Raw genomic sequence first — 14,841 nt, 5'->3', positions numbered from 1 at the left:
CTGTGACATGTATTAAAAATGCAGATTCCTGACTATACCCAGGACCACGGAATTAGTATTGCTGAGAGTGGGGCCCAGGAATCTGCATTTAGGGGGCCCCTCTTCCCCATTAATTCTGGTGCACGAGAGAGAGAAGCAGTGAGAACAGCTGCTCTACTCTGTCCCCCATCTTGGCCCCTATGACTAGTTCCAGGACAGAGGAGTATGGCCTCTCAGGGCAGCCTCTGGCTAAGCTTAGTTTACTACCTATCATTCTGCTGGGGGATGAAAGCATCAAGTTACTCAGATTTAGCAGGTTTCCAACTATACCTTTACAAGAGGAGCGGTACTTATTTTTTAAATTTTTTTAATGCTTTGTTAAACTAAAATTTTGCATAGCATGATATTCATCCACTTTACATTCACAATTCAGTAGTTACTACTACACCACAGCATTGTACAGCTGCCACCACAATCCTATTTTAAAATCATTTCTATCACTTCAAACAGAAGCTCTGTGCCCATTTACAGCCACTCCCCACTTCTGTCTTCAGCCCTAGGCAACCTCTAATCTATTTTCTGTCCCTACAAATTTGCTTATTTCTAAATATTCATATAAATGGAATTCTGGAACACACAGTCTTCTGCCTCTGGCCCTTTCATGTAGCAGAGTGTTTTGGAGTTCATCCACACTGTAGCATGTATCACTACTTCATTCCTCTTTATTAGTATGTAATACTCTATTGTATGGATATACCACCTTTTGTTTATCGATTCATTCACTGATGGAAACTTAGGTTGTTTCCTTTTCTTGGCTATTATGAATGATGTCACTATGATTATTTGTATATAAGTTATTGTGTGTACACATATGTTCTTGTACCTCTTGACTAGATAACTACAAGTGGAATGGCTAGGTCATATGGCAAATGTATGCTTAACTTTTTAAGAAACTTCCAAAATGTTTTTCACAGCAGCTGCACCATTTTACATTCCCACCAGCAATATAGGAGGGTGTCAATTTCCCTTTAGCCGCACCGGCACTTGTTATTATCTATCATTTTGGTTGTAGCCATCCCATTGGATTATTTGTATTTCACCAATGACTATTAATGTTGAGTATCTTTATATGTACTGTTGGCTTTTGCATATCTTCTTTGGGAAAATGTTTATACAGATATTTTGCCCATTTTTAAACTGAAGTGTCTGTCTTCCTATTACTGAGTTTAAGAGTTCTTTATATATTCTGGATACAAGGAAAACAATGCAGTTACTCTGTGGAGGGACAAAAGATCGATGAGAAGCCTGCCCAGCGGGGTCCCCATGGCTTTTCTTCTCCCCAGGGGAACTCCTAGAAACACCTCTCTGACCTCTGCCTCCTTGGAGGCCCAAACAAGAGCAGAAGGACAATGTGGGGACTGGGATAGAAAGAGCTTCTCCAACAGTATTGGGGCCTTGAAAGGGTCATGGCGGCATTTGGGGAGGGAGCTCTTTTTCTGGCAGGAGTCCTTAGCTCACAGTTAGCTAAAGGAGTTGTCACTTCATGATAGTGGAGTGGAATAGGGGCCTATCCTGGTCCAACTCAGCCTTCAGAGTCCATTTTTTTATGGCCCTGTCCATACCCTGTCCCACCACCTCAAGTCAAGGCACAGAGCCAGCCTTCATGATATGTACTTAGATTTCCCCGAGGTCTCAGTTCCCAGTGGGCTCTTTCCTGCTGAAATTAACCGGTTCCCTGTGGCCTGGTGTCCTAGCTTGCTAGCCTGTTCCCAATAGCTGAACTTTCCTTTCCTCAAGAAGATCGTGGTGCCTTGAGGACAGAGTCTGTGTCTCACCTACCTGTGTGGCCCCAGCAACCATCACAGAACAGCCCAAACACATTCATAAATGATTTCCTTAAGTCAGTGAATGAAGAAGGGATGAGTTTATGTTTTGGAAGAGAGAAACTGAGACTGAGACAGGTTAAGTAATCTGCCCAGTGATGCTGGCTGTTAATTAAGGGGCAAAGTCTCAAGTTAAGATTCTCTGAATCCAAAAAATGCCTTTTTCCACTGCCTCAAGTTGTAAGCCCTAGCCTCCTGTATTCAGAGATTACAACCTTAAGGAGAAATATTTGTTACAAGACTGATCAGGGATGGTTCTAAGGAGTGGTACCACAAGAATCCAGAGGGCAAATGGAATTGGGCTGTTTGTGTCTACTATAGTGTTGTATTGTGTCTATATGTGGTTGTTCATTTTACCTTCTGTGGTCTACTCTGGATTTGATAAAGATGCAAGGAAGTTACTACCTCAAGGAAAGTTACCTCAGATTTGTGGGACTTGCAGAGAAGCTGGAGTTTGGAAAATGGGTGCATCAGTACTAGGAAGGACCCTCGAGACAGTGGAAACAACAGAACCACAGCAAAGAGGAGAGAGTGGGCAGCATATAGGGGAGTGGGTGAGTTGTCTCTGTGACTGGACCTCAGGAGCATGGTGAAATAGAGAAAGCTGGGGTGAGGTCCTTTTGAAAATCCATCCGAAGATTTGCTTTTTTCTCTGTAGTGGGACATTACTAGAGGCTTTAGAGGAATCTGTTGGCTCATCAGGATCTCAGATATGTTCTCTCAAGTTTTGTGAAAAATTTCAAGTGTTGTTTTCCTGTGTAACTGCCTGATCTCTTATAATCTGATTATAACATTTCAGAACTCAGCAACCCTTGGAACTTCTTCACAATAAAAAGAAAATAGAAATAGAAAAAGAAAATAGCTTTTTTTCCTCTGTTAGGTGAGAAGCTGGCTCTGAAAATGCTCTGTAGGAGAGCAAGCAAAAGATATGAAGGCGGGCACCTTGGCAACTCGAATGTATCTCTCAGTGAAACAACTCTTTGGCTTGACTGAGAAGAGTCTGTTCCAGCCACCTCCCACTACAGCTGGGCAGGAAATGTATTTTAATCTCTCCTGATTTTCCAGATATGAGCATTGCACTTAACAGATCGTGGGGACTAACTGAATGAATGAAACAAGCATATTCATTGAACCCGTCACTGAATGAGTGAATAAATATCATGGTTGGTTTTTCTATACATATTTTTCCTCCAGTTAGTAATAGTAAATTACCAGATCACTTCCCCCCAGTGACTGGTAGCTTCCTGAGAAAGGAAAGAAGGTAATTCATATAGTCATGGGAAAGAGAATTTAACAATCTAGTACAGTTTGGTTTGATAGTAGTTTAACAAACATTTTTTAATTTGGGTGGAATGTTAGAGAAAGTCATCTATTGTCACTTCATTGTTCTCAGAGAGCTCACCTATAAGCCAGCTGTCCAGCCTCACCATGACAAAAGGTTTGAAAAGTCTTCAGTTTCCTAACTGTCACTGCAATTCTATTTCCTAGTTAATCTTTGGCTCTTGATCTTTAGAATCTGCTGGGCCTGGGTCTCCCTTACAGAATCAGAAGACACGCTCTCACCACGATCATTTGTGCACCTTTTGCCTATTAAGAGAGCTTTAAACTAGCAATCCAGACTCCCAGAAGACTCAGCTATTTCATTAACATGAAAATATTATCAAAGTAGCATTCTGCCTTGTCTTTAAGAACTTGCTGTGAAGAATTTACAAAGTCCTTTAGATAATGTGTAGTTTTAATAATTTTGAAATCCTAAAAGTAAAGAGAAACTTTGGAAAAGCCTAAGGTTCACATTAGAGAGAGCAAGTGTGGAGGAAGCCACTGTGGTTTTAAATGAGAAAAACTAATCTAGTGTCTTCTTTTAAATGGAAATTTCTCCTATGAAAATCTGGCTTTCCGCCTGATCTGAGATTAGGCCAGGATGTGGGCAAGCGAGGGAAAGACAGCGAGTGGTAGCCAATTAATTAGTCAATCAAAAGTATTTATAGAATTCTCCATGTACACAGCAGCATGCAGGCTCAGTGGGAGATACAAAGAGTATCAGCCCATGAAGAGCTTGGAGTAATCTCCCTGGGAGGCAAGGTGGGCCTGTGCTAGCAGAAAAGATAGCATAAAGTGGTATTTTAATTGGGCAAAATGTCTTATAGATACCAAGAATGTTATGCAGACCAACAGGCTATTATTTTGGGCTTATCACTATTTATTCTGGGCTATGGGATGCCAATTTTCAAAGCCACTATGAAAGCTGCTTTTTATAACTGGTTAGACTGAGTAGGTAGGACCTTAATAGACCTCTTACCACTAAGCATAAGATAGTTTGGGTGAAAAATATGAGAGATAAAGGAGTGTTATTTTCCAAAAATGATTCCACAGAGATTGTGCTTATGTCCTTCGCAGAGGACTATTTAAAAGAAAAGAAATCATTATAAAAATGTTTAGGAGAAAAATATGCGACTAAAAAAACTAGTAATTGCATAGCAAAATTTTCATCTTATAGTGTCCATCACATATAGATTTGAGAAAATCTCTTTCAAAGAAATGAAATATTTAAAATAAAGATAATGAGTGTACTGATCTAAAATTTTTAGGTAGTCATTTTCCTTGGCCAGATCTTCTAGATGATTGCTGAGCGTTTCAAATCCATGAGGAGTTGAGATAGTGGTATGTAGATCTAACTATGCCCGTGGAAAACAAAATGAGATGGGATGTCTTCTAACAGTAGCTAGTGAGTTTATCACTGACCTTGTGCCAGACTTAGTGTGTATTCATACGCATACACCTAGCAACCCTATGTACAGGCAGCAACTAAAACAAAGCGAAATTAAGCTCTTTCCCCAATGTCTTCCAGTTGGTGACTCCAAAGCCTCTATACCACCCTACTTTAAGATGTCAGAAAAAAATTGAGATCTTATAAAATGTTTGAAAGTGTGAGAAGCTGCTGAGAAAAATAGAAATGTGCTCTCTCTCTTAGTGCTTTAAGCATAGTTGTGGTACCATTGGTATAACATTGGAGAGTAGACACAGCATTGGACAGTGTTAGGAACCAAATATATGTACTTTGAGGATGGTTTCTATTAAAGGACCAATGAAGCAAAAATAAATTTAATTATGATAGCTGTCTTTTCTCCTAGATTATGTTTTCACACACCTTATTATTCTCAGAGATACTTCTGTAAATACTGTCTATATCCTTGTTGCAGTGTATGAAATTGGTGTGAGAGATGTTTTAATTGTTTAAATATTTAGAATGCTAACTTCTTTATTTGAAAAAAAAAACAAAATTTGGTTTATAAACTCACCCAGAGACATACAATATGCAATGCCCATTTTCCTACCTTTTCTATACCTCTTGAAAGTCATTTATATTTGTTCAACAACAAAGCATATATTATCATGAAAGTTCCAAACACTGGGGACACAGGGAAGATCCCAGAAACTTCCTCCAGGGAGGAGAACACAGGTTACATCCCTAGGATGAAGAATCAGAATGGCCTGAACTTCTCAATAGCAATGTAGGGAGCTGGAAGACATTGAAGCAATGCCTTTAAAATTCTGAGGAAAATTTCCAGCCTGGAACTCTGTACTCACCCAAACCACCAATCAAGCGTGAGAGCAAAATAAAGATCCTTTCAGGCTTGCAAGATCTCAAAATATTTGACCTTTCATATACTATTTTTCACAAGACAATGCTCTTTCCAATTAAGGAAATATACTAAAAAGGAGGAGGATAGAGTCCAGAAAATAGGTAATACCACATAAGGGGGTGGGGGAGATAAATCCTTAGAATGATCATTTCTCTCTTCTCCTTCATTGAAGGTGAAGGCAGACGCCAGTTTATAGATGTGTAGCAGTCATGCAGTTGAATTCTGCCGAAGAGGTACCTCTGAGAAGGAAGATCTAAGAATTCCACATGTGTTTGGTCCCATTGAAAGGGGTGTTACACAACTGGGGCAAGAGTTTGGAGATGACTAATTTTTAAGTGTATAGAAAACTGAGAAGCTGAAAAACATGGCTGTAGGAAAACGAGTTGTGCAAAATATGAAAAATAATCTTAGTACATGTGATGGTTCAGCAGTGAATAGTCATAATTGTGTTAACACTCATCATTGGTCACACAAAAATTGGGATATAATACTTTTGGGAAGATGGGCTTAAAGGAAATATACATGTTTGTGCTGGTGGGGACAGGGCAAGAAAAAGGTAAACCCTCTTTTTTTTGTAAGAACTCAATGGATAGTGCATAAAAGTGAAGAAAACAAACAAGACATAGATCTATAAGCATATTGTTTAGAGACAAGGGGGCAGTTACTAAAGTAAACAGCTAAAATACTTGTAACTATTAACTCTCAAGACAAAGAATGGAAGGCAGCATTCAGGGAACTGTTGTGTCTTGTCATAATCCTTGAAAAACTGTCTACTCTTTACATCTGCTCATGTTTGTCTTTGATAAAAATAAAAATTAAAGTTTAAAGGAAAAGTGAGGGAGAATTTCAAATTTAAAAAAATGACAAACAAGCATAAGTTATACATACCATTATAAAGAAAAGAGAAAACTTAAAAAATACAAAACAAAGAATTAAGATTAATCTCCAAGTGTCATTTCCTAAAACATTAAAAAGAGAAAGTTGTGAAATTCCATGTTCCTCCACCTTTTTCTTTGCACCCACCCGCACACTCTGATCAGATACTGGTGCTTACCCTCTGTAAGCTGTAGGTTGTAGGAGGCCACCGCTCAGGGTTGGCTTCTACTTATTTAGAAAATCCAAGCAGTAGCATCTAACCCAGTGTCTTGATTCTCCAGCTGCACATCTGGCTTCTCTTTGCTTCTCATTTGATTCTTTGAACATCTTACATCCACCATCTTGCCATTGTTCCCTCCTTCACTGGCTTCCTAATCTAAACTCATCCATCTGTCCCCTGACCCTGGCTCATTCCTCATTTCTGAGTCTGATCTTACTGTCTGCATTTGCTTTGACTGCCCTATCTACTTCTTCAGCCTAATTCTTAATTCCTGGCTCCCACCTCCTCATCAAAACTAAGCTCAATCCATTTTGAAATACCAGTGTGAATGGAGCTGCCTGGGAAGAATTTGGGGCATCTACAGCTCTGTCCATTCCTCATTCTTGAGAGCCAAGTTAGCACCTGAGGGCACATGTGGGGAGAAGTGTGTGTGCACACCTGTGTGGGTGTGTGCACACCTGTGTGGGTGTGTGCATGTGTGTGTATATTTTGGGAGAACAGGGCACAGCTGTTTTGGACCTCATCATTTTCACTGGGAATACTAACTTGTATGTTTTTGGTGCCCTGGTGTATTCTTTATTTGTCCTTCTATTTCTCCTAGAAACTGTTTTAAAATTTTAAACCCAGAGGCATCTTTCCAGTTTTTTTTTTTTTTTTTTTTTTGCATGAACTGTATTTTGACCTCTTAAGAGGCTGTGCAGCATAACTTCATTTTATGGTGATTTTACATGAAGTGACATCTGATTCCGTTTTAGACTGCATTCCACACCACTCTGCCCAGCCCTGTAGTTTACAGGCTAACTCCTGTTGTCTTTCAACGTGTGAAGCACTATTAGATAGTGTGCGGTTAAGGCCTTGTCTGGGAGGCTGATTAAGCCACAGCCAGAGACAGCAGTCCTATGTGTGAAATGTAACAGGCCTTCCTAAAACAGCTCTGGAGCTGCTGGGGGGTGCTTGGTGCTTTTCTGTTGGGGTATAGGAAGCTTGCTAAGAAAACAAACACATTTTTTTCTACCATGGGCTTGGTCTATGGCAGTAACATTTGGCAAATTGAGTAACAGGGAACATAGATAACTGTGAACAGATGGGCAACTATTAAAAGATTTGAGGGATTTTTATCATTTCTCAAATGGCCTTCACCCACCTACAGGATATCCAGTTCGCTTACAAGCTTACGTAATGGATTCAATTAATTTTCTCCTTCCTTTTTTTTTTTTCACTTGCAATGGAAGCAAAAACTCTGACGTTAAGAAGAAAAGAATAGATGAGAAACTTCTAATTTTGAATCCCTTTGGGATTAGATGCTTATTTCAGACATGCAGAGAACACTGCCCCATATTTTGAAAGAGTAGCTGCTGGCATTTTTAGAGGAGGTGACTTTCCAAAATAGACAGCGAACCTTCCCCATCTGTATCTGATGACCATCTGACATTTGGATACAGAATTACAGAGCTAGCCAAGTGTTTTGATAAGTATAACCTGGTTTTTTAAAAAGACAGTGGCAAGTCATCATTACATTTAAACTCAAAACTAACAGACTACAAAATACAAAAGAAAAGTGCATTACCTGGTTCCTGGCAGAAATAGAAAATAGTTACATGTCTTAGAGCAATAACATTTACCCATGCTGTGAGGCAGAATTGTCTCTGATGCAGCGGCCTGCCAGTCCTCCGCAGCTCAGAATGATGTTCGGGAAGTGCTTAACAGTGAGAAGTAACAGACACCGCCATGAGGACTGTTTTACTCTCTCTGGGGCTGCAGCCTGATTTTGCCAAGAGCAAAATCACAGGTTGGTATGGTCAGAATTATGGTACCTGTCATCTGGATCTCATGAATCTGGCCAAATGAGTTTGGGTTCCATTCCTCAGAGGTTGCCTTAATAACATTACATTCCAGGGCCAGTAATTTTCAGGTACTCATCTTGTATGCACCCAGTATAGCTATCCTGCTGGGAAGCAGGGAAGTTGAATAGATACCCAGCTTCACTTTTATCCCCAGTTCCTTATTCAGCTTCAAAGCCAGTTCATCTCAACCAAGAGTATTGTGTAACTAAAGATCACTGTCTCCAAAACACCATCCCACCTAAAACTGAATTTTGTCTAAAAGTAACCAACATCAAAGGGAAATAACCACTTTCAATGTTTTAAATGGAAATCTCCACCATTCAGAATAATTGCAACTTAAAATAATTTAGCAACAAGCACTGAAACAAGCTAATGGTAAGTAGAAGACAGTCTGCTGTGGAGGTGATGGCCTTTGTTGGCCCACTAAATGATGCACAGTTTCACAAACTCACAGTTCTTCTGTACTGGGCTATTGGTTTAGTCATTGAGTAAACAAGGGATATCCATGGGTTCAGTGTCCCCTAAAGAATTATATTTTAACAGAAAGAATTATTGGAAATGGTTAAAATATGTTCCCACTATTTAGCATAAAAGTTGGCAATATTAATTGCAAAACATATATTTCTGGGCTTTTAAGTAAGTGCTAGACATAGATTGTATCATAGCTCAAAGAAGTACCCAAGGAAACACTTGATAATGGTGTAAAGAGAGTGAATTTTTGTATCTTACATATAAGGCTTGTGAAAGTCATTGAATTGAATAGAAATAAACTCAATAAAATTTGTGAGAGGTTTTGGTCTAAGTTTTACATTCTTTTGCATTTCACATATATTCCTGACATGTGAAAATACTCTCTAAGTAATTAAAGACCTTGTCAGTTATTTTTATTTCCCTTCTTGTTGCTGTTAAGTGGGATGGTGTGAGCTTGTGAATCCTGCCTGTCGCTCACACGGCCTGCGTTTGCTCCTGTGTTCTTCTAGAATGGCAGAGCTGCAGGGGCTGGTGGAAAGACTGGAACAGGCCGTCAGCCGACTGGAGTTGCTGTCTGAGGTGTCACACCGACCTCCTGAGAACTGTGGGGAACTTAATGGTGTCAATGGAGGTAGGGCCCCAAACTCTTGCCATTACTGGTCTTTACGTGGGTTGCTTAGTTTTGTCCCCATCACTTAGTTCTTAAGTATTTCTAACTACTTACTTCAACTTCCCTGTTCCTTCCTTTATGTGTGACCATGACATTAACCAGATGCAAGCAATCCCTGAAAAAGAGAAAGGAAAAAAATTTCACAAAAATTACCAGCATTCTGCCTGTTAAGAGCATAATCCATGTGCCAAATAGCATTACTCTTTCATTTTAGTGTTTATACTGCTGTTCCACACTCAATGACTAAATATATTATCTAACTATCAAAAGGAAACTAATGTTCTTAGTTAGAATGTAAACTGGAAGGATTTATTATTCTGTAGATTTCAATTTTAAAGAGAACAAATCATTAAATTTAAGAACTACAGTTTTAAAGGAAGCAAGCCTGGAGTGAATTCAATATGACTTTCTTGTTACATGATTACATCCCATTGTTTTACCTATGCCTATTCCCAACCAAATATGCTTTTAAATTACATGCTAGCTCTTCCAGCCAAGAGGGAGGCATAGGTAGAAACACTTCACTTCTTCGCACAACCAGAAGAAGGATAACAACCAATTAAAAACAAAAAACAACCAGAACTGCCAGGAAATCAAATTGCATGGAAGTCTGACAGCCAAAGAGTTAAAGAAGAAACTTTCATCCAGACTGGTAGGAGGGGTGGAGATGGGAAGCTGAGTGGGATAGGACACACAGCAAGGAGGTGGCTGGTGGATGGAATTTCCCACATTCACGTTCAGATGAGCACAAAGGAACAACTGGGGAGCAAGACAAACCGCACAACCAGGATTCTAGTGTGGGGAAATAAAGCCTCAAAAACTCTGACTATAAACAGCTGTGGGGGTTGTGGTGGTGGGAGAAACTCCCAGTCTCACAGGAGCATCCATTGGAGAGGCTCCTTGGGATCCTAGAACATACACAAGCCCACCCACCCAGGAATCAGCACCTGAAAGGGCACAATCTGCTTGTGGGAACTGAGGGAAGTGATGGAAAGTGGGGCGAGAGCTGAGAAAGCTAGCAAGTGGCATCGTTCCCCCTCTGACCCCTCCCCCACATATAGTACCACAAAGCAGTGAAGTGGGTTACCCCAGCCTGGCGAATACCTAAGGCTCTGCCCCTTATAACTTAACAGGTATGCCAAGACAAAGAAATATGGCCCAAGTGAAAGAATATATCAAAACTCCAGAAAAAGAACTAAGTGATGAGGAGATAGCCAATCGATCAAAGTTCAAAACATTGACAATCAGGATGCTCACAGAAATGTCTGAGTTCAGTCGCAAAACGAAAGAAGAAATAAAGGCTATACAAAGTGAGTAAAGGAAAATACACAGGGAGCCAACAGTGAATGGAAGGAAACTGGGACTCAAATCAATGATTTGGAACAAAAGAAAGAAACATCCTGAAACAGAATGAAGAAATAAGAATTCAAAAAAAATTAGGAGAGGCTGAGGAACCTCTGGGACAACTTTAAATGTTCCAATATCTGAATCATAGGGGTGCCAGAAGGAGATGAGAAAGAGCAAGAAATTGAAAGCCTATTTGAGCAAATAATGAAGGAAGACTTCCCCAATATGCAAAAGAAATAGACTTCCAGAAAGTCCAGGAAGCCCAGAGAACCCCAAAGAGTTTGGACCCAAGGAAGTATACACCAAAGCACATCATAATTACATTACCCAAGATTAAAAATAAGGAAAGAATCTTAAAAGCAGCAAGAAAAAAGGAGACAGTTACCTACAAAGGAGTTCCCATAAGACTAACAGCTGATTTCTTAAAAGAAACCTTATAGGCAAGAAAGGACTGGAAAGAAGTATTCAAAGTCATGAAAAGCAAGGACCTACATCCAAGATTACTCTATCCAGCGAAGCTATCATTTAGAACTGAAGAGCAAATAAAGTGCTTCCCAGATAAGGTCAAGTTAAAGGAGCTCATCATCACCAAACCCTTATTGTATGAAATGTTAAAGGGACTTACCTAAGAAAAAGAAGATGATCAGAACTATGAATGGTAAAATGACAGCAAACTCACAAGTATCAACAACTGAACCTAAAAAACAAACAAACAAAAAAAAACAAACTAAGCAAACAACTGGAGCAGGAAGAGAATCACAGAAGTGGAGATCACATGGAGGATTATCGGTGGGAAAGGAGAGACGGAGAATGGGGGAAAACGATACAGGGAATGAGAAGCATGATTGGTTTGCACAAAATAGGAGGAGGTTAAGAATAGTATTGGAAATGGAGAAGCCAAAGAGCTTATATGTACGAACCTTGGACACGAACAAAGGGGAATTGGGGAAAGCAGGAAAAGGGTGGTACAGGGCAGAAGGATAAAGAGGAGAAAAAATTGGGACAACTGTAATAGCATAAGCAACAAAATATACTTTAAAAATGACATGCTAAAACCACACTTTAAAAAAATTTTAAAAACTATGTGAGCAAACAAAAAGTTAACTGTTTCTTTAGCATGATACCATGTATGGCAAACTAAGTTATCTACAGTGATTTTTTCAATTTCTTCTTCCTTAAGGTTGCAGATTTTGCAAATAAAAATACAGGACATCCAGTGAAATTTTAATTTCCGATAAGCTGCTTTTTTGGCAGGGGGGGGAGATATAAATATGTTCCAAATACTGCACAGGATGTACTGCATGGTACACACTTATTCTAAAGATTTATTCATTGTTTATTTGAAATTCAAGTTTAACTGGGCTATCCATATTTAATTTAGCAACTCTGTTCTTGTCTCACATAAGATTCCTCCTTATCAGACACATTTTGAATCCTGTCAGGCTTTGGGGGGCTGAGAAAAGCTTTGTGGAAGAAGGGGTTTCAAACAAAGCTTTCACCAGGCCAGATCCACATTGGAGATCCTAGAATTTCAGGCGTACTTGGAGCTCTGCCTTGTATTACATGCCCTGGGACAGAAATTACTGCGTGAGCACAAATGCACAGGCTGGTTTTTTCCCCTGAACATAATGAAAATTCAAATGCTCTGAATGAATTGAAAAGGGTGTTGTTTAAAGGAAGTCTGCCAGGGGCCTGTATGTTTCCGCATCAACTGAGACACATCTATGATTTCATGTTAAGCCTCTTTTTGTTAACTATACAGTAAACCTTATTTGTAAGAAAATATTTTTATGTTCTCTTCAGTAACCGTCTCCTTATTACTTTGGCATCTGGTGAACAAAAGGCATTTCTCTAAAGTTGCCAACCTTAACTATAAAGCCATGAATACATAAAATGAAGCTAAAATGTAACTCCCAAGAGATCGTGTAGTATAGTTGAGTAAAGAAAAAAACCCCTCCATAATTTGAACTCCATTTACTCAAAGAGCTAGTAGACTGCATTTTCTTTATTAAAAATATTCTGAGAAAATTAATAGGCTAAGCAAAATTAGAAGATATGTAATTAGATTATGTAAGTATTTAAGCAAATATTTTCTTATATAGCAAATCATTCCAAACCAGTTATTAAAGTCTGGTCTTTTAAAACAACTTAGCCAGCAATTTATTATCCTACTTGAAATAATGTAGGGTAATTAGTAAGTAGGATAATTAGTAAAATGACTGAATGATATCCATCCTTAAGACATTTTCCTTATCCTAAACATCACTTCCATTTCTTCTTAATTAGTAAACTTTGGCAATTTTCTAAATTCCATTTTGAAAAAATTCTTAAGGACAACATCTCACCTTAAATATAAACATGGTCATTACAATGATGCTATAACTAAAGTTAAAAAGTTATTATTTTTTATTTAAAAGAAACTTTTAGGAGGAATCCAGTCATTACAAATCCATCTATGCACAGATCAAAGAACTGCCTTCCTATGATACTGGTGTTATGATATGTTTTATTTTTCCCCTGACAATCAGGTAAATTTGGCTCAACAGTGGAAGAAATATTTTTGCATGCCTGCCAAGTGACATGCACCATAGTAAGTGCAAGGAATCCAAGATGAATTATACACAGTCCTAATCCTCTAGAATCTTTGGCCTCCATGCATTGCTATGCAGGACCACACATGCGTTGATTGAGGGATGCTCAAAGGATGCGGGCTGGAGAGAAAGAGGTCATTAGAGGCTGCCTGATGGAGGTGTGAGCAGAGCTGAGTGATGAAGGACAATCAAAAAATATTCCCTTTTATCATTGTACCATCTCCCCTCAGAGGCCTCCATCACATTTCTGAAACTTCCTACTATTTTAATATTCAGCAGACACCTACCTCTCAGGCCTCTCCCACAGCAATGAATAGTTTCATCTGTTTCTAAATGGATTCATAAGGAATCTTTGGACATGCACTGCTTTTATGGTCTAGAAGTTGGTACACACTATATTTTGATCTTTACAATAGCTCAGCTTCGTCAGCCTGCTTAGAAGTTAGACTGGAGGCAGAGAGGTAGTGAACAACTACCCTCACCCTTGGGGCCTGTGGAAATGGACAACTGGGAAAAGGGAAAGGAATGAAACCTTCATCTTATAGATCTATGAGCTTGGATATTTGTGTCCAATATGAGAAAGGGAATCCTAGCTTTTGTTTTGGATTTTAGTAGTCTCTAGTGCTGAGATTCTCAATATTACTTTTCTCAATATTAAGGATGTTCAGGACTTAGAAAATTTTTCCTGTGAATTAAAACATAGAAAAATTCAGAGCACAGCAGGTTGAGCTGTAGTCATTTCAACTTTTACAATAATTTGACAGATCAAAACTCAGCAGTCATTTCATGCCCACCATTGCAGCCTCTCCTCCCTCTGGAAGTGAAGAAGGGACCAAATGCGTGACATCAGCCTTCCTTTCTTACTTGTCCAGAGTTCATATTACCTTTTAATTGTCCGCAGTAGGATTGGTAACTGTTTGCAAAGTTGTTGCAGCACCTGGTCTTGCCAGTATAAAAAAAAAGGACCCTGGCTGTGGATTAATAAGGCTTGTTCCTATTTTTAGATCTGCCTCTTATGTGGTATTTGGCTATGGTCAAGTCACATGCTCTGTTTACATCTCCATTTCCTCATCAGTAAAACTGATGCTACCATAGTTTGCTGTGTATAATGCACACCCACATTTTTGGCAAAAACTTTCAGGAAAAAATCTTTCATTTTAATTTTTTTAATCAATTTTTAATTTAATTATATTTTGAAACAAAACTGGTTATTGTATTTCAGGGTATTATTTTATATATCGATATCATTATTGCTTTTCAGAGTTATACACTTTTTACATATAAGCATAAGTAAAAGAATTTAAAAACATTTATAT

At 38.9% G+C, this 14,841-nt stretch overlaps 1 protein-coding gene across 1 annotated transcript in view; it reads left to right on the top strand.

The window, feature by feature from the left end:
- CAP2 (cyclase associated actin cytoskeleton regulatory protein 2) overlaps positions 1 to 14,841 on the top strand; it is a 141,407-nt gene that overhangs the window by 12,000 nt on the left and 114,566 nt on the right. The window contains exon 2 of the mRNA XM_028513799.2: positions 9,427 to 9,548. Coding sequence (XP_028369600.1) covers positions 9,428 to 9,548 — 121 coding nt within the window. The 5' untranslated portion in view covers position 9,427. The remainder of the gene's footprint in view (positions 1 to 9,426; positions 9,549 to 14,841) is intronic.

This window comes from Phyllostomus discolor, chromosome 5 (genome assembly GCF_004126475.2).
Source record: "Phyllostomus discolor isolate MPI-MPIP mPhyDis1 chromosome 5, mPhyDis1.pri.v3, whole genome shotgun sequence".
Classification (NCBI taxonomy): Eukaryota; Metazoa; Chordata; class Mammalia; order Chiroptera; family Phyllostomidae; genus Phyllostomus; species Phyllostomus discolor.
This window is presented reverse-complemented; position numbering and strand designations above follow the sequence as displayed.